Here is an 18,537-nt window from a genome sequence, read left to right on the forward strand (position 1 = left end):
GTTTTAAATTAGTGATTTGAAGTTGCACCATTAAAACTCAGTGTTTCTCGTGTCCGAGTGACTGATTGGGACGACGATGTTTGAAATTGATGGAGAGCGCTGCAGTCGCCGGGCTGCGGGGTTAACTGCGAACTTAGCGACGTAACGTCACGTCTACTAAAAGGCTCGTTATAATACAGAATGCGTAGCTTCGTGTTATCTAAAAGACTTTCACTGTCGCGGCTGAATGTTCAGAGCATCTATCATGTGGAAGAGGTCTTTGAATTCGATGGCGGCCCGTGTTTATTCATTTGAGCCAGAATATACGGATGAAAATCCTTCTTCAACCTGTGACCTCATGCACCACAGAGGAAGAGAGACCTGCTGCTGTCCGATACTCTGATTTCGGATCCGGACTTCTCTTCAAACGGGACAGGGAAAGGTCAAGAATCATGATTTTGGTGATTCTAATTGACGTGATCGACCTGCGATACTTACGTTTAAAATGCTCCGCTCAAAGAAAACTCTCCTTCATATCAAATGAAGTTCTTCCTGAACTAACAGCCGGCCACCAGGGGGCGATCAACATGTTTTGCCTTTGACTTTTGGGGAGCTGGCATGCAGCCTGTGAAGAACTTCACTGAATGTTGAAGCTACAGTAGAAAAGTAACGTACTGTATGTTAGTCGTCTACGTTGTGGAATAACAGATGAGCAAAATGAAAAGGCGAATCAGGTGAAGAAGAACCTCATTTTATATTCTGATGCAAAGATGTGTACGTTACAGAGGTGAAAGCAGTGATCTGTTCATTTAAATGTGAAAGTGCAATATTAATATTTTGTCGCTAAAATCAATGAATAATCAAGAATAATCTCCATAATTGTCAAAATAATCCTGGTTATCATTTTGGCCATAATCGTTACAATTGCCACCGCAGCTCAATTTAAAAAACAATGTTGTCCCCATTAGTCACTTCGATACATTAATATAAAATATAAGATGGAAAATAGGGTCCAGGTTGAAAAATAGCAAAGTTCCCCTTTAAGAAACATCTCTTCAAAAGCACATAACTGTGACATCACCAGCTGTGACTTCACTTCCAGAAACACACTAAACTCACCTGTCCACCCTTGTGTTCATGTGGTAATTATTTATTCATGTCACTTGAAAAAGTTACAAAGTTTTGAACAAATGTTGAATATCTGATCGCAAAACTTTAGACGAAGTTCTGCACATCGTCGGCATAAGGTTTTATAATTTGGAGACTTGTTTTGTAGATTTTTAAATCTTACATCTTCATTTCAATAATAAACAGCAAATTGTCCGACATGTCGGTATTAGCTCTTATACCCTAAACAGGTTATATTATATTAGCATGCTAACTTTAGATAGCTCGTTAGCGAGCTACGCAACAATCACACCTGCCGCTACATATGCGAGTCATTATTTACAACTAGCAATGAAAACAATTGATTAGAAGTTTTTTTTGTGGTGCAATATCTGTTTTAATTTAGTGATTTATAAAACTGCAAGTAAAAAAACACTTTAATAAGATTGAATTTACAAACATGTGGTGCAACTGGAGTTCTCCTACTTTTGACTGAACGTTTGGCTTTGTGTGTCTGTTTCATGTTCATGTGTTTCTTTTTGTTTCGTTTACTCACAGTCAGAAAGCTTTTTCTGTGATGGTGACATAAAAAGTTTTTCTTGTGATTGAAAAATTATTATTTAAATGAATAAATTATATATTTAATTCTTCCCAATATAGAGAACTTGGTAACTGTGTTTTTTTCTTATTTTCTGATCTTAATCTCCATTAAAAACATTTTATCTTGAACACAGAATAATAATCACAACATGTCCTCTCTGGGCTTCTGTAGCTTTATTTTGTACAATATGTGATGTAACTGATGTTTTACTGACATTTTAACATTAATTTAACATTTTGAAATCTAGAATTTTCAGTTTCTGAGCATTTTCTGCTCTAAGCTTCCTGTAAACTTTCATAATTTCACTAATTATGTTTTTTTCTGTTTATTATTGGTGCTGTAAAGTAGATCTTTCATGTTTTGGTGCTAAAGGTGGTTTTCACTTTGTCATTTTGTGTCCACACACTGAATTTAACCAATAAGAAGGACACGAAAAAGTAACTTCTGTATGTAAATCCTGCTCGGAGTCAGACTCACAAACTAGCGTGTGTATACCGAGTACACAGTGTGTGTACTTGTACAACCTGTAACCACACACACCTGCAGAGCTGTATGTTATCAACCTGCATCACTGCTTCACCACATTAATAAAGCTTGCTTGAACGTGAACAGTGCTGATGTATTTATGTATATTTTCAGTGTGCACACAAAGTGGAAACTAAATATTGTAAAACATACAATATTTACAAAATATTTACAGAAGTAAATCATGTACTTTTTACTCCACCACATCTCAGAGGTACATGTTGTACTTTGTACTGTACTTCTTCTCAGAGGTAAATCATTTACTCTCTACTTCATTACATCTCAGAGGTACATGTTGTACTTTGTACTGCACTACGTCACAGAGGACTGTGCAGGACAATTCAGTGAAAATAACTTCTCTGAAATTAATTCTGTTACGTATTTTATTTTCGATAAAGTCTAAAGAAAATACAAGACGCGACCCAAATTATATATTATAATTTGGGTCGCGAAGACACGGGAGACTTTCAAGAAGCCAAAAAAGAGTCTGGGAGAACAAGAGCTAAAAGAGCATCGGGGAGAACAAAATGGGGATCCGATGGAGTTCACAGAAGGTACAATCACGGAGCAAGAAGTGAGAAACGAACCTCGAGTCTGGGATTGTAATTCACAACAAGATCAAGATCAAGCACCTATGGGTCAGGAAGACAAAGGAGAGGAGCCGATGGAGTCTTAGAAAAGTCAAAGAAGAAGAAGGAGGACGCTGTTTACCACAGAGTAGTGCAGCGATGACTGAACACTGTGGAGCTAATTTACCTCTATTCACAGAGGACAAGATCCTTAACAATATTGGTTCATTCAACCCTTAAGAGATGCAGTGGTTCACTCACAGACACGGCTTTTTATTTTCATTGATCGGTTAATGACGCGCTCACACGCGTCAACCTCCGGTTCTGAGAAGTGAAGCTAATACTGGACTTTCTTGAAGCTGCATTCTCTCTACTGACCATCAGGGGGCGACTCCCCTGATGGTCAGTAGAGAGAAGCCAACAGCGACACCACGCTGCTGGAGACCCAGGACGTGTTGCTGGACCCGCTGGAGGGAAGGGGGGCACGGGAGAACCAGAACCAGCACTGAGAGGGGCAGACTGTCAGACCTGCTGCAGCAACATGAGAGGTTCTCTGAAGAGACTCTGGTGCTCAGAGACACTACAGCTTTAGTCCACAGGGGGCGACAAAAACAACACAACATGAAAGTTCCTTGAAGAACCTTCAACATCTGAGTTATACAACACACACACTTTCATTCATACATGGAGCAACGTCATGCGGCAGCAACTGTTCAGTCATCAATAAATGTAACTGTAAATTAAGACATTCTGTAATCTGTCTGCTAACAAGTGAATCTGCAGAAGTCTATTGCTAAGAACTTCACTAGAACAAAACCCAAAGTCTCTTCCATCAGACTCAAACAATCCTGGTTTGAATAAAACCTCAACAGTCAGAGGACGAGTTACTGATACAGAGCCGCTTTATATCAGTTAGGAACCAGTTCTCCCGTCTCTACACTTTGTTTGTAATTTGCTTACACACTGATATGACACGTAAAGCACAATTCGTGTGCATGTGTTGCACTGATTTGTTGTAGAGAAAATAAAGGTTTTGTTTGAACAGATATGTTTGTGTTCCTGCATATGTTTCTGTGGACTCGAGCTGTAGTTTAGCAGGATATCTGAGGTGTTTTTGCTCTTTGGTGTGTTCTTTAGTGAAATGATGTTTTGAGATAAACCCCTGCATTGAGCCTGTCTGGACAGTGTGAGAAGGTTCCACTAGATGGCCCCGCTGAGGTCCAACTGGGCTGATGAGCGTTAAACCAGTCTGGACCACAGCAGAATCCACAGTCTGTTATTATGGAAACATGTATTTATAGACTCGTCTCTGCTCCTGACAGAACCAACACTTATGTAAGTGAATGTGTGACGTTAAAGATCTGATTCTGGAGGAAGAACGAGGCCCTCAGAGTCTGAGTCTAATGTTTAGATATAAAATACAGGAACATTCATAAAACATAAACAGTAACTGTAGTTAGGATTAAAACAAGTTTTCTCTCCAGTTAAATAAACCCAGAGTTCTCCAAAGTGTTCTAAAATGAGTAAAAGAGCAAATAAGTTTTATTTTAATGTATTAAGACGTTTAAGAATACAAATTATAATCATCAGTGGTATATTTTTATGTCATTCTCATCATTTTATTGTCCCGGTTTTAACAAACTAAAAACATATAAATAGTTGTTCAAAATAAAGATATAATCGACAAATTTGAGTCATAAAATAAAACGTGATGATTCATCTTTGTTTCATATCAGGATTCATGTTTTCAATGAGAACTAAATCCTCTGGACAGAAGTTGTGTTGTAGTTTTTATTCTCAGGATAACGGACCGATGTAACGGCTCCTCTTCCTCTGCAGAGATCGTCTATTGAGACGATGAGTCACCTGGAACAGAACAATAATATAAAACAATATATAAATACAAATACAATCAGAGACTGAAGTTAAACCTTCAACAGAACTTATTATCAAATATGGAGATTAAGTTTACCTTAATGTGAATGCTCAAGAAATAAAGATATAATAATGAATATATAAAAATGGCTCCACATTAATGAACTACAACATTAATATGCTCATTAATGATAAAAACAGATGATATCATTTTATACTATCACATTTTGAAACGGGCCATTCTCGCATCATGAGTACCTTTACTTTTCTTTACTTTTGTCACTTAACGTACATTTAGCTGATAATACTTTTGGAGTATTTCTACTGAGTACTTCTTCCACCATTTCCTTTGTAATTTTATAAGGACTTACAGGATCTTTATTTGTCCTCACAGTGGTGGTAATGGGCTTCCATATGAAACATACCGTACACACACACATACAAAAACACACACAATACACTCTTATTTGCAGGTGTAAAACTAAAACTGTAGTTCTTCCCTTCTATATAAACAGATCGGACTAAACGCGGTCGGAGTGAGACCTCCTCTCGTTCCCTTCTCCTCCATCTTTGCTTCCCATATGTCAAAGCCTTTGTGCTTTTCAAGACGGAGAGAAAACACACACAGCTGGATCCAAGGATCGGTCCTAGAGCTAGCATCTCAGCTAGCATCTCAGCTAGCTTTGTAGCCCATCCTCAAGCTAGCTCCTTCTCCTCGGCCGCCTGTGACTTCCATACAAGAGGTACAGAACTGTCCGTTAACCGGGAGGAAATAGCTCCTAATCCACCGGAGGCTGACCGTCTTTTTATTTCATTTATTCATTTTGTAACCTGAGCTTTTCTGTTCTGACCTAATTTTTCCAGCTGGCTAAGTCGGTTAGCTTCCACGTTAGCTTCTCTGGATGCTAATGCCAGCTAAGCTGATTAGCAAGCTAATGCTATCTAAGCTAATTAGCCCCCACTGCTTCACGTGCAGTATTAACGGATTAAAATGAGCCGTTTGAGGAGGACAACTCTCGATGTTTTCTCCGGTTAAAGACACATTTTAAATGATTTTATTTACTACTATTATTCTGTTTGCTCCTCATTGTTATCTAACGTTAGTTACTGATATAATATAAAGTAGTATTTTGAATTATGTGGAAATGAAGTAAAAAAAAACACCCACGTTAATGTTAAATGTTATTTGAATCCACTTTTTATTTTTTTATTTCTCTAAACGTAATATATTTGTATATTTGTCATAATTTGTCATAATTATGTCACAAGATATAAGTATTTATTATATTATTATTATTATATATATACTATTTTGTATTATATATATATATATATATATGTGTGTATATATATGTAATATAGAGAGAGAGTCAGAATACTTTATATTTCTCTGTAAAAGTTAAAAACAAAAGTAATCCAGATGTTTTCACCTCATCAGGTCTGTTTTAAACATGTGACACAAAGAAATGCGTTGTTAATGCCGTTTATTTTAAATAACTGGATTACGATAGTGTAATAAGAGAACCCACAGCAGCACTAATGAGATCATGAACATCTGATGTAGCTTTAAACACAATTAACTTCACTATAAATAGAGAAAACACCAGAATAAAACTAACCACAGAGCTCATAAGAACTCTTCTGTCACAGATGTTGATGACTTCCTGGTTTGGTTTCAGATGTTTCTCTCAGTAATCCTCAGACTTCACTGTAAAGAAGTTAAAAATAAAACTTTCCTCTTCAAGAAATGATGTGAACTGTTGACAGAGCGGTTTAGACTGTCAACAACAACAAAGACAACAACTTTATTTTCTATTCCCTTCACCTCCACTGAAATTGAGCATAGACGGATGTTCATGTGTTTATTCATGTATGTTTTAAATCTTTTTATATCTGACTTACGTGTTTTGTCGTGTTAGCTCACAAGCTAGTTCATCCTCCAACCTGGCAACCCGAGCTCCAGCGCTAACTGATGCTAAATCCACATAACATATAATATCTAACATTTAACAGACCAGGAGACGCTTTTATATTTAATTCCACTGTGGAGAAAAGAGGATAAACTCCTTGACTTTGCTCCAAAACCTTTGTCTGAGACTCGTCAGCTGTTCACATAAACACAGAATGAGTCGAGTCTTATTTTTAGTCTTTTCAGGCCTCAACTGTTGTTTTCTCAAAAGCTGCAATCAGAGGGTTTTATTTTGGCGGGGTTTTAGCCCTGCGGTCTCCACTCAGCTCTGTGAACATCCGGAGACTGAGAGGAAGTTTGATTTATAAAAACATGAAGAAGATTCTTCACAATGTGTGTAATCGCTGTGGCTGATCTATCTATCTATATATATATATATATATATATATATATATATATATATATATATATATATATATATATATATAATGTTATATATTCTGCTTACAGCTCGTGTCAGGAAGTTAAACAGCTCATGATTCATCTCTAATATCTAAACATCCCCTTCAAACCACTGGATTTATTCCAGTTTATCACCAAAACTACATTTTACAGATGACATGTGAACACATCATGATGACGTTATAATGAACCTTCAGCCAGAACTCATGTTCACTGAGCAGAGCCTGAAGGCATCATCATGTACCTGAAGTGAACCTCCTGTTGGTTAGCCGTTAGCGGTGCTGCTAAATGCTAAACATTATCAGAGACTAGGAGGAGGAGGAGAATGAGAGGGGAAGGAAGGAAGCAAGTGAGGAGTAAGAAGGGAAGAGGAGGGGAGGAAAGAAGGAGGATGTTATAATTTACCCCGCCCTAAAGCATCCCCTGCTTTATGGTCTGTGTGACTCTAAATGGACCATAATGTACTAAATGAACATCATGCTGTATTGAAGAAGACTTGAAACTAGAGATTGAGACATAAACTCATGTTCACAATGTTTACTGAGGTAATAAATCAAGAGAGAAGTTGAGTCATTTTCTATAGACTTCTATACAACCAGAGGAGTCGCCCCCTGGTGGCCACTAGAGAGAATGCAGCTTTAACACATGAAGTGTGTTATCGTCTACAGCTGCTGGTGAGGCTGATGATGATGGTGTGAAGATGGAGGCTCCTGAATACCTGGACCTGGATGAGATCGACTTCTCTGATGATTCAGTGGTCAGTCGTCATTTAAAGATAAATATTAGATTCTAGCCGTCATGGAGGAGGAAGTAGAGTTTTAGTTTCAGTCTGTACTGAAAGTAAAACAACTCAAATCTGAATACAACTTCATCTCTCTGCAGTATTCTGTGACGTCTCTGAAGAGCATCCCAGAGTTGTCCAGGAGGAGTGACGGCCCGGCCGAGGACAGACCAGGTAACCACGTCTTATTGTGAAAGGGTTTTAATTTCACCTTTTATGTAATCAGGAGGCAAAACGACTCACTGAGATAAAAAAAAATGTATTTTTTCAACAGCGTCCTGACCGAAACAATGTAAAATCAAACATATAATCAATTTAAAATAGAATAAATTAAAATTACAGAATTATTAGACATCTTTAACTACTTTTTCAGTAAGATGTAATTCAGAAGTAAGCAGTCTTAAGGTCTTAAGGCCTACGCTTCAATAACACGGCTTCACTAAAGCTTTTTTAAAGTAAGACCAGAATTAGTTGTTTTACTTCAAACTCTTCTAATTAAACCTGTTGTCCCGCCTCCTCTTCCTGCAGCTCCGGCCATCAACTGGAGTCGCAGCGTCTCCTCCCTCGGCGGCGGCGGCGGGATCAAACCCACGGGGCTCACCGAGGCCCACGGTAACAAGTTCCGGCCCGTGAAGAGGGTCTCGCCTCTCAAGCACCAGCCGGAGACCACCGACTCGGACTCGGACGGTAAAGTCCAGGTGGAGCCGGCGGAGGAGGCCGGTAAGGATGAGCCCGACTCGGACAAACCAACCCGGGCCTCCAGCTCCAAGGAGGCCAAGGGGCCGAGCGGTGGAGGAGGAGGAGGAGGAGGAGGAGGAGGGAACAACCCCCAGGCTCTGTTCGGGGAGCTGGAGCACTACGATCTGGACATGGACGAGATCCTGGACGTGCCGTACATCAAGTCCAGCCAGCAGATGTCCACGCTGCCCCGCGTCGCCCACGACAAGCGCTCGGTGACGGGGAGCAACCTGGGCGGAGGAGGAGGAGGAGGAGGAGGAGGAGGAGGAGGAGGCTCCAGCAACCTAGGAGGAGGAGGCACCCTGGAGAGGAGCCGAGGAGGAGGAGGAGGAGGAGGAGGGATGAAGAGCTTGGCGTTGCCCCACGGAGAGCCTCTGAGCCTGGGCAGCAGCAGCTCACAGACTCAGGTACTCTTTAAGACTCTTAATCTGAAAAGGAAATATACATCTGGCCTTCAGAGTAAAAGCATGACATTTGTAATTCTGTTGACACATTTGATTTGTACATTTCACACACGTTTGGTAAACAAGGGTTCACAATGAGTTCTGCTGATGAACGCTGAATGTAAACACAACTTTAGTTTCCAGTGAACGTGTTCTCAGGATTCCTTCAGGTCTCATCACGTCGTGTGATTGATGTGATCTTTGTTCGACTGAATCTTTGAATCATACGTGATGCTCTCGTGTTTCCTGCAGTACTGCGTTCTGTCTCCGGTGAAGTGGTCCGACCTCAGGAAGTCCAAGTCCATGGATCCAGACCTGCACCTCCTCCACCGCCCACCAGCAGGAGGAGGCTTCCAGTCAGAGCTGCTCTCATCGGGACTCCTCAGCTGCTCCTCCTCCCTCTCCTCCTTCTCTGATGCAGGTAGGACCTGTGTGTGTGTGTGTGTGTGTGTGTGTGTGTGTGTGTGTGTGTGTGTGTGTGTGTTTCACTTCATGATTTAACTTGTTTGAACTACTTTCAGACAAGCTGCTGTCGGCTCGGGTCTACCCAGAGTCTCAGAGCCAGAGGCCGGGCGTGGAGCCTCCAGGAGCCTCCAGGAGGCCGGGCAGGCAGGACGCCTCCAAGCCCTGGGCGTCTGGACCACCAGGAGGAGGAGGAGGAGGAGGAGGAGGAGGCAGCAGCAGCGTTGGTCTGCCGAGGGGGTTCGGAGGAGGAGGACCAGGAGGGGAGGTGGACGAGGAGACCAAGAAGAACCAGAACATCATCAACATCGTCAGAGAGGGACAGATCTCTCTACTGGTGAGTGGGAGGTCCTCATCTTCACATTTGATGTTTGTTCCTCTTCTTCATCTCCTCCTCCTCCTCCTCCTGCAGCCTCACCTGGCGGCTGACAACCTGGAGCTGATCCTAGACCAGGACGGGAACAACCTGCTGCACGTCTCAGCCTGTCAGGGTCACGCTGACTGTCTGCAGCACCTCACCTCTCTGATGGGGGAGGACAGCCTGAACGAACGCAACAACCAGCAGCTCACCCCCGCTGGGCTGGGAGTCAAGGTGTGTGTGTGTGTGTGTGTGTGTGTGTGTGTGTGTGTGCGCGCTCGCGTGTGTGTGTGTGTGTGCGCGTGTTTACTGCCAACATTACAACGTGACTTTTTTTTCCTGAAATACAGTTTGAGGCAGCATTTTTAAAATTAATTAAATTAATTATTTGATATTTATTCTTTTTTATTTAATTTCATGACATTTAATACATTCAATTTAATTGATTATTTGATATTTATTATTGTTGTTTGGATTTCATTTTATTCTTTGTATTCTGTTGACATCAAATGGCCGATCACTTTAACCAGAATGATGCTTTTATTTTGAAGCCGGTTCTTTCGCGCTCTGACCGTAATGCCTAGTATAAACGCGCACCACAAACAGGTTGTGACCGTCCTTTTCTTAGTTCAGGCTGTCGTCTTCCATCGCTGATGTTTATCGTGTCATCCTCAACCTTACGTCAGCCTTATTTACCTCATTTGATCTGCTGCATTGAATCCTCCATCGTGCGGATGGAAATGTTCAGAACAGAAAACATGGGTCAGGACGTGCAGACGTTTGATTGGCTGTTGGCAGCCGGTCAGTGAGGCCATTGACATCAGCGCTGTTGGCAGCGGGACGTTCACCAGTCGGTCCTGTTGCGTTTGTGCTGCTGTGGAAACCAGGCTGTTGATTGGCTGCCAGACAGGAAGTGTGTTATCTGGAGACAAGCCGGGCAGCTGAGTCCTGATTGGCTCTTATCAACAGGCCTCTTGTTTCTTCACTCAGATTAATGGTGCGTGTGTGTGTGTGTGTGTGTGTGTGTGCGTGTGTGTGTGTGCGTGTGTGTGTGCGTGTGTGTGTGTGTGTGTGTGTGTGTTACAGAACGGTCATCTGGAGTGTGTGAGGTGGATGGTGAGTGAGACGGAGGCCATCGCTGAGCTGAGCTGCACCAGAGAACATCCCAGTCTGATCCACTACGCTGCTCGCTATGGACAGGTGACACACATTCACATGTTTCACACACACACACACACACATTCACATGTTTCACACACACACATTCACATAAATGCACACTAACAAGCTGGACTGTCCACCGGTCCTGGAGAGGTCTGTGGTTGGTTTTAGTGCGCTTTGTGTGAAACTTTTCAATGTAAATTAAAAATCTCCACCACTATAAAATCCAGATTAAATGTTACAAATAATAAAACTCTTTTATTAAAGTGAAGACAAGGCAGCACCCTGAGGACAAAGAAGCTTCACGTGTTAAAGCTGCATTCTCTCTAGTGTCCACCAGGGGGCGACTCCTCTGGTTGTATAGAAGTCTATAGAAAATGACTCTACTTCTCTCTTGATTTATTACCTCAGTAAACATTGTAAACATGAGTTTATGTCTCAATCTCTAGTTTCAAGTCTTCTTCAATACAGCATGATGTTCATTTAGTACATTATGCTCCATTTAGAGTCACACAGACCATAAAGCAGGGAATGCTTTAGGGCGGGGCTTACTGTGATTGACAGGTCTCTACCAGAGACGTATACGGCGTCTCTACGTCGCTCCTCCTCCGTCCAGATGTGGTCACTTCCTGTTGAAGTGTGGTTGTTTGACTTCAGGGTGAAACGTCTCCGTCTCTCTGCAGGAGAAGGTGCTGCTCTGGCTGCTTCAGTTCATGCAGGAACAGGCGATCTCTCTGGACGAAGTCGACCAGAACGGAAACACTGCGGTCCACGTGGCGGCTCAGTACGGACACCTCACCTGTATACAGGTGAGTGACTCTAAACCTGCTGCTTCATGTAAACCGTTTAGTTTTCCCGGCTCTGCTCCCGCTCATCGTGACGGAGATTGAGTTTATTGTAAACATGTGACGCTCGTGTTTCCTGCAGAGTGTTCTTCATCCTCAGGCGGATGTTATCCGTCCCGTCTGCTTCCTGTTGGCTCGCCGGGCCGACAATCGCTTCATTATTTTAATGAAAGCAGTTCCTTCTCAGCAGGGATCTGTGCTGTGAGTCTGAAGCTCTTTCTCTCGTGTCTCAGACTCTGGTGGAGTACGGCTCCAACGTGACGGTGCAGAACCAGCAGGGGGAGCGGCCTTCCCAGAGTGCCGAGCGGCAGGGACACACCACCTGCGCGCGCTACCTGGTGGTCGTGGAGACCTGCATGTCGTTGGCCTCGCAGGTCGTTAAGCTCACCAAACAGCTCAACGAGTAAGTCGCTGTCGCCCTCGCACTAATCAGCAGTGTTTCACCGTCTCTCCATTGTTCCCGTTCCAAGATTTAACCAACTGAAGCGCTGGTCATACGGTGAGAAGCAGCTGTCGATAATCACGCTTTCATTTCTTTAAACAGGATTTAATTCAGCTGTTCGACGTTTTTAATCAAACTTGATTTACATCCAAGTTAGTTGCAGAATCACCAAAACTAGCAGCTGAATGACGTCGAAGACCCGCTTTTAAACCGATTGTACACGCGCCGCATGATTCTTTGACGTCTCGTCAGCTCGTGAAGACGACGTAACGTTTGCAATTTCTCACAACTGTAAGTCCAAAATAATCCATAGAGGAACAACCTTTAAAACATTTGGAACAACTGGAAAAGAAACTGCACACGTCAGGCTTTCAAAGCGTTGTAAATGCAGCGCTACATGAGGCTCAAATAAACAGATTTAGTTGTGAATGAATTGCAATAAACGGATCAAAAGGATGCAGAAACAACGACATAAAGATGCCGATTGGTAAAAGGTTTGGATTCATGCTAACGCTATGCTAACGCTATGCTAACGCTATGCTAACGTCGTAGCTGCTCCATCAATCGTTAACGCTGCTGTTTGTCACGCAGACAGGCAGCAGAGAGGACGACTCTACAGATGCAGAGACTGATGGACCCCAACAAGGCTGAGGGGACACCTTCCAGATCCCCCAGGTAACACACACACACACACACACACACACACACAGAAACTCTCTATCCTGCTTTCTTACAACTACATTTCCCATGAGTCTGGAGTTCATATCGTTCGGTAACGTTTGAAATGTGGATATTTTTGCACCACGATCATCTTTTGTGACGCCTACAAACCCTGTAGTCCAGTCAGTGTCTCCTTGTTGTCACATGACTGTTGGTCTCAGACGAATCCATCATGACGTCATAGTTTCACACCAATGTTTTCACACACTCTGGTTAAAGTGAACGCTTTATTTTATGTGAGACGTGAAGAATAAAATGTTTTTATGAAATATCACAACTTTAAGCTTTGATTCGGTTTCTTTTTCATGACGGAAGCGTTTGTAACACACGATGTGTTCAAGGACCGTCTGAAAGATGAAAACCTGACGATAATGACCTCCCGGCTGTGTAGTTTTGGCCGTTTGTAGAAAACATGCTTTTCCATCCCACCGGTGGGTTTTTGGGGTTCAGGAGGTTTAAATTCACCACCTGAACCAGCTGTCAGACACCAAGCGTGTACAAGTATGGCACCAGTACTACAGCAGCTTAAACACGTTATTTAACACAACACTTTTACTGTATTCAAGACTCCTTCAGAGCAGTTTAACTTCACTTTTACCGAATCAAAAACGTTGGTTCTCCCTGTTCCCTGCTCTACTGTTATGAATAGCAGTGTTATTATGGAGTTTGTTATTAATAGCGTCCACGGAGAACATGTAGAAGTAAAGGCTCGTGTCTGTCTGTCTCTCTGGACTCCAGCTCCCATCAGCCCTCGGGGGAGGCGTGGCCAGAGATGATGTTGACGGCGGAGGAGACTCCAGGCGACGGCTGGTTGGTCCGTCAGGGAGGGGTGGGCCCGACGGGCGGACCGGCGGCCTCGGGGGCCTCGGCTGCCTCGGGACCCTCGGGGGCCCGCAGGACGGGGCTGGTGGAGCGGAGGGAGCTCAAACTGGCGAGACTCAAACAGATCATGCAGCGCTCGCTCAGCGAATCGGATTCGGACGGGTATCCACCGGAGGAAGGTAAAAACCCAGGAGCCTCGGCCTCCAGCACGCTGCGCCCTGATAGGCCGTCCCACCTGCCAATCACAGAGGAGGAGCCGGAGTCAAACCACCTCAACCTGATGGGGAAGACCCTCCCGTCCTCGTCCTCGTCCTCCACAGCCGAGAGGAAGCTGGCGTTTTCTCTGAGCGGGTCGAAGTCGGTGGACAGCGTCGGTCACAACCCCTCCCCCACCTCCAGCGACCCGGAGGCGGCCGACGGCAAAACGCCGGACGACCTCCTCGACGGAGCCCAGAAAGCCGCCGCCACGAGCCCCAAGAGCGCCCTGAAGTCTCCGTCGTCCCGCAGGAAGACGTCCCAGAACCTCAAACTGAGGGTCACCTTCGACGAGCAGGTGCACAAGAGCTCCAGTCAGGAGGCGGAGCCGAGCAAAGAAAGGCATCATGGGAAGGAGAAGGAGAGGACTCCGACGGGGGGCGGCGAGAGCAAGCGTCCGTTCGGAGCGTTCCGCTCCATCATGGAGACGCTGAGCGGAAACACGAACCACAACAACAACAGTCAGCCGGCCTCCGCCTGTCACAACTCACCTGGCAGGAAGTCCGAGAGCAGGGGGGGGGGAGGGGGCGGGGCCAAGGCGAAGAGCAAAACCAGTAACGTTTAACCAAACCAGAGCCGACTGGAGGAGCCGGAGCAAACAGAGACGCGGGATACATGAGCAGCTGTATTTACATGGGAGCAGAGGAACGAGTGTTTCAACAAATCCATCAAACGTAAAGAAACGTGATCAGCTTCTACCGCCAACACCCAATCAACCACGCTTCATTTCAAACTAATCAGTGTTTCACAAATGACTGCAGAGACCAATGTACCAAATTAATTAGATAAATAAATTGATCATTATCAAAAGGTCAAATTAGAGCGAAATAAAATAAAACTATCGCATAAAAACACGTAATATTGTTAAAAACCATAAAACACTACGTAGTTTCTAAATCTACATATTTTCAGTTCCTCTGGAAGTCGTAACGACTAAAATCAGCGTCACTCAATTAAAAAGAGAAGAAGAAGTTGGTGTAAAAACCAAAAGTCTCAGTTTAACGAGTTTAACTTCACGTGATACGTTCTCTCCTTCATGTCCTGGTTCATTCTCCGGCTGCACGGCTTTGACTGAGTTCTATTCATTGTTTTCTTTTGTAGCGTTTTCATCGTTTGTGTTTCTCTACTCCGACTTTGTTTTTTGCTACATTTCATAAATGAGCATGAAACTGAATGAAAAGACATTTATTACGTGTGTCGGAGCCAAAAACACACCCTTCACTCTCCGGTGACCACTTTAATTCTCATTCAATTTAACTTTCCTCCACTTCTGCTGTTGAACCGTGAAGCTGCTCATGTTCCTGCGTCTGATGTTTGAACGACTGAAACATGAACCATGAAGGAAACGTTTGTTCCTGAAAAACTTCACACAATTCATAACTTTTCACCTTTTTTATTCGTGTTCTGTCACATTACGTTTGTTTATTTAGTCTCTGCCACTTTGTTACTGAACTCTACTAAAGATGAAGTATTAATATTTATGTTTATGCACAGTTTTATGATTTAAGAAAAAGAAGTGGTTGAAACTCACGCACGTGGTTAACGTGCACCAGCACAACAGATGGTTTTAAACCACTGTATAATATATGTATTATTTAATGACTCTTTATCATCTATGCAGGGCTGTTGGCATGAAGTCGAGTTTAGCTGAGTCATGTTGAGACGACGAGGATTAAGGAAGCGACGTCTGCGCTTCAAGGAGGCGATACAAGGAGGCAGGAATCAATGTTTGCTCTTGATCATCATAAGTTCACACAGTTCAGAGTGTCAGAAGAGACGTTTTATGAAAGATACAATAATCAGATTCACCTCTCGTGAGACATTCAGGGCCTCCCTGCAGTATTAATACACTTCTTATATTTAATAATGATAATTCAGTGATGAATACATGCTCCTGTAAAACCTCCACAATAAAAAGACCTTTGTTATTTTTTTCTATTTAAAAGCTTTTATTTTGAAGCAGCAAAATGAGGAAATAGTGTTTTTTTTATCAGCTGTTTCCTGTAATGATGTGGCGACACTGACGCCTCTCTAGCACCCCCATGAGGCAGCAGTGTGCACTACACCACAGTTTACCAGAACAGACAGAAACAAGCTATTTATTAATATCTACATCTAGCTTCATGGAAATCTGTCTCATCCCTATAAAAGAAAACTGCACTAAAGGTCATAAGCTCCGCCCCCTTCCATGTTAGCGGATGGCACATGGGCCAAACTAAAAACATCTACATATAAAAACAACTACATATCAATATTCAATTTTTTTTCCCCAAATGATCGTTAAAATCTCAAGATGGCGGCGCATGTATCCGGGATATTTTGGCTTCACTTTTTTTTTTTTGTACAGTGGAGACTGGTCCAGTTTCAATAAAACTTTATTGAGGGAATGGTCAGTGGAAGCGGTTGAAGGTGTGACGATGACGGACGCTCAGAGATCTCAAACCTCCGGCTTCTGTACTTCTAACATGTTGAACTGTTTCTTTAACCAACTGGTGCCAACGCGAGTCCCACTGAAACCAGTGAACGCGAGTCCCAGTGAAACCAGTGAACGCGAGTCCCACTGAAACCAGTGAACGCGAGTCCCAGTGAAACCAGTGAACGCGAGTCCCAGTGAAACCAGTGAACGCGAGTCCCAGTGAAACCAGTGAACGCGAGTCCCAGTGAAACCAGCGAACGCGAGTCCCAGTGAACGCGAGTCCCAGTGAAACCAGTGAACGCGAGTCCCAGTGAAACCAGTGAACGCGAGTCCCAGTGAACGCGAGTCCCAGTGAAACCAGTGAACGCGAGTCCCAGTGAAACCAGTGAACGCGAGTCCCAGTGAAACCAGCGAACGCGAGTCCCAGTGAACGCGAGTCCCAGTGAAACCAGTGAACGCGAGTCCCAGTGAAACCAGTGAACGCGAGTCCCAGTGAAACCAGCGAACGCGAGTCCCACTGAAACCAGTGAACGCGAGTCCCAGTGAAACCAGTGAACGCGAGTCCCAGTGAAACCAGCGAACGCGAGTCCCAGTGAAACCAGTGAACGCGAGTCCCAGTGAAACCAGTGAGCAGTTACAGAGTTGATCCACTGGAGAACATAAACCAGGAAACAGTTAAAGTCCAGCCTGAACTTTTCACACGTTTCCTATTAAAGGAAAAAAAGATGGTGCTAAATTAGTCAACTTTCAGTGAATTCATTTCTTGTGTCGAGCTGAACATTTTTTATTTGTCCTAAATTAAATAATAAATCAACATATTTAAAGAATACTTTTTCCAACAACAAGTAAATATGAATAAATATTTACTTAGTTTTAAGAAGTAATTCTAAACTTATTCATAATATTTAACTTTCCAAGATAAATGAAGAATAAACGACGGACTTATTAAAGTCTCACCAGAAGCTTTTAGGTTTTTTTGTCGCCGGATGAGAACTTTAAATGATCGCTCGCTGTGTGAACGTCCAGCGTTCTTCAGTCGGTTGGTTGTTTCTGAAAAGCAGTTTTATTTAATTTGAAGTGTCGTCGTCGTTCTGACAGACGGAGTCAAACTGAACTCTTGTTTTATTTTTAATGAACTCAAAACAACAAAATGAGACAAACATCAGTGAACTGATCTGAGCTCAGTTTTTTATTACGGTTCTGTTTATTGAAGCTGTTGTAAATACGAATAAAGTGTTGAATAAGAGCTTCATGGTTGTTATTCACGTTGACTTTTCTCTTCTATCTTAAAGCATCATACAGGTGATTTCATTCTCCTGTTCACCAGCTGTTTATTACACAATATTCAAATTTACCGTGTTTGCCTACAATCACGCTGTACTTTACTTTTTTGACCATTTTCAAAACAATACGCTTTTGATGAATTTTTCTCCCTCCAGGAAAACATCGGTCTTTATTTTGTTTATTTGTTTATTTACATATTTAGTTAGTTAATTAGTAAAAATGAAATACTTAGTTAGGTTTAGAAAAAGATCGTACAATACTTAGTTAGGTTTAGGAAAATATCGTAAAATACTTGGGTTTAGGAAAAGATCGTAAAATACCGAGTTCGGTTTAAGAAAAGATCGTAAAATACCGAGTTCGGTTTAAGAAAAGATCGTAAAATACGAGTTCGGTTTAAGAAAATATCGTAAAATACCGAGTTCGGTTTAGGAAAAGATCGTAAAATACCGAGTTCGGTTTAAGAAAATATCGTAAAATACCGAGTTCGGTTTAAGAAAATATCGTAAAATACTGAGTTAGGTTTCGGAAAATATGGTAAAATACTTTAAGTTTAGGAAAAGATCGTAAAATACTGAGTTAGGTTTATGAAAAGATCGTAAAATACTTAGTTAGGTTTAAGAAAAGATCGTAAAATACTTTTAAGTTTAGGAAAACATCGTTGTTTGGCTTAAAATAACTACTGAAATACGCAAATTACGTGACAATAATGTAAATGTTGAACGAACAGCGGCCTCTTGGCTGAAAGATCGCTCGCGGTCTTTATAATTCTTTGTTCATGATTAC

General features: G+C 42.6%; 1 protein-coding gene across 1 annotated transcript; it reads left to right on the forward strand.

Moving 5' to 3' along the window:
• The first annotated feature begins 5,282 nt into the window (after window positions 1-5,282).
• sncaip (synuclein, alpha interacting protein) lies at window positions 5,283-17,675 on the forward strand. The gene is made up of 12 exons (XM_079270016.1): window positions 5,283-5,399; window positions 7,696-7,784; window positions 7,910-7,982; window positions 8,337-8,953; window positions 9,242-9,410; window positions 9,511-9,788; window positions 9,864-10,043; window positions 10,896-11,009; window positions 11,654-11,779; window positions 12,049-12,218; window positions 12,849-12,932; window positions 13,716-17,675. The coding sequence occupies exons 2-12, from the start codon at window positions 7,728-7,730 to the stop codon at window positions 14,617-14,619; spliced, it is 2,772 nt and encodes a 923-aa protein (XP_079126142.1). The 5' UTR covers window positions 5,283-5,399; window positions 7,696-7,727; the 3' UTR covers window positions 14,620-17,675.
• The last annotated feature ends 862 nt before the right edge of the window (window positions 17,676-18,537 follow it).

The sequence above is a fragment of the Melanostigma gelatinosum genome, assembly GCF_949748355.1.
Source record: "Melanostigma gelatinosum genome assembly, chromosome: 6".
Taxonomy (NCBI): domain Eukaryota; kingdom Metazoa; phylum Chordata; class Actinopteri; order Perciformes; family Zoarcidae; genus Melanostigma; species Melanostigma gelatinosum.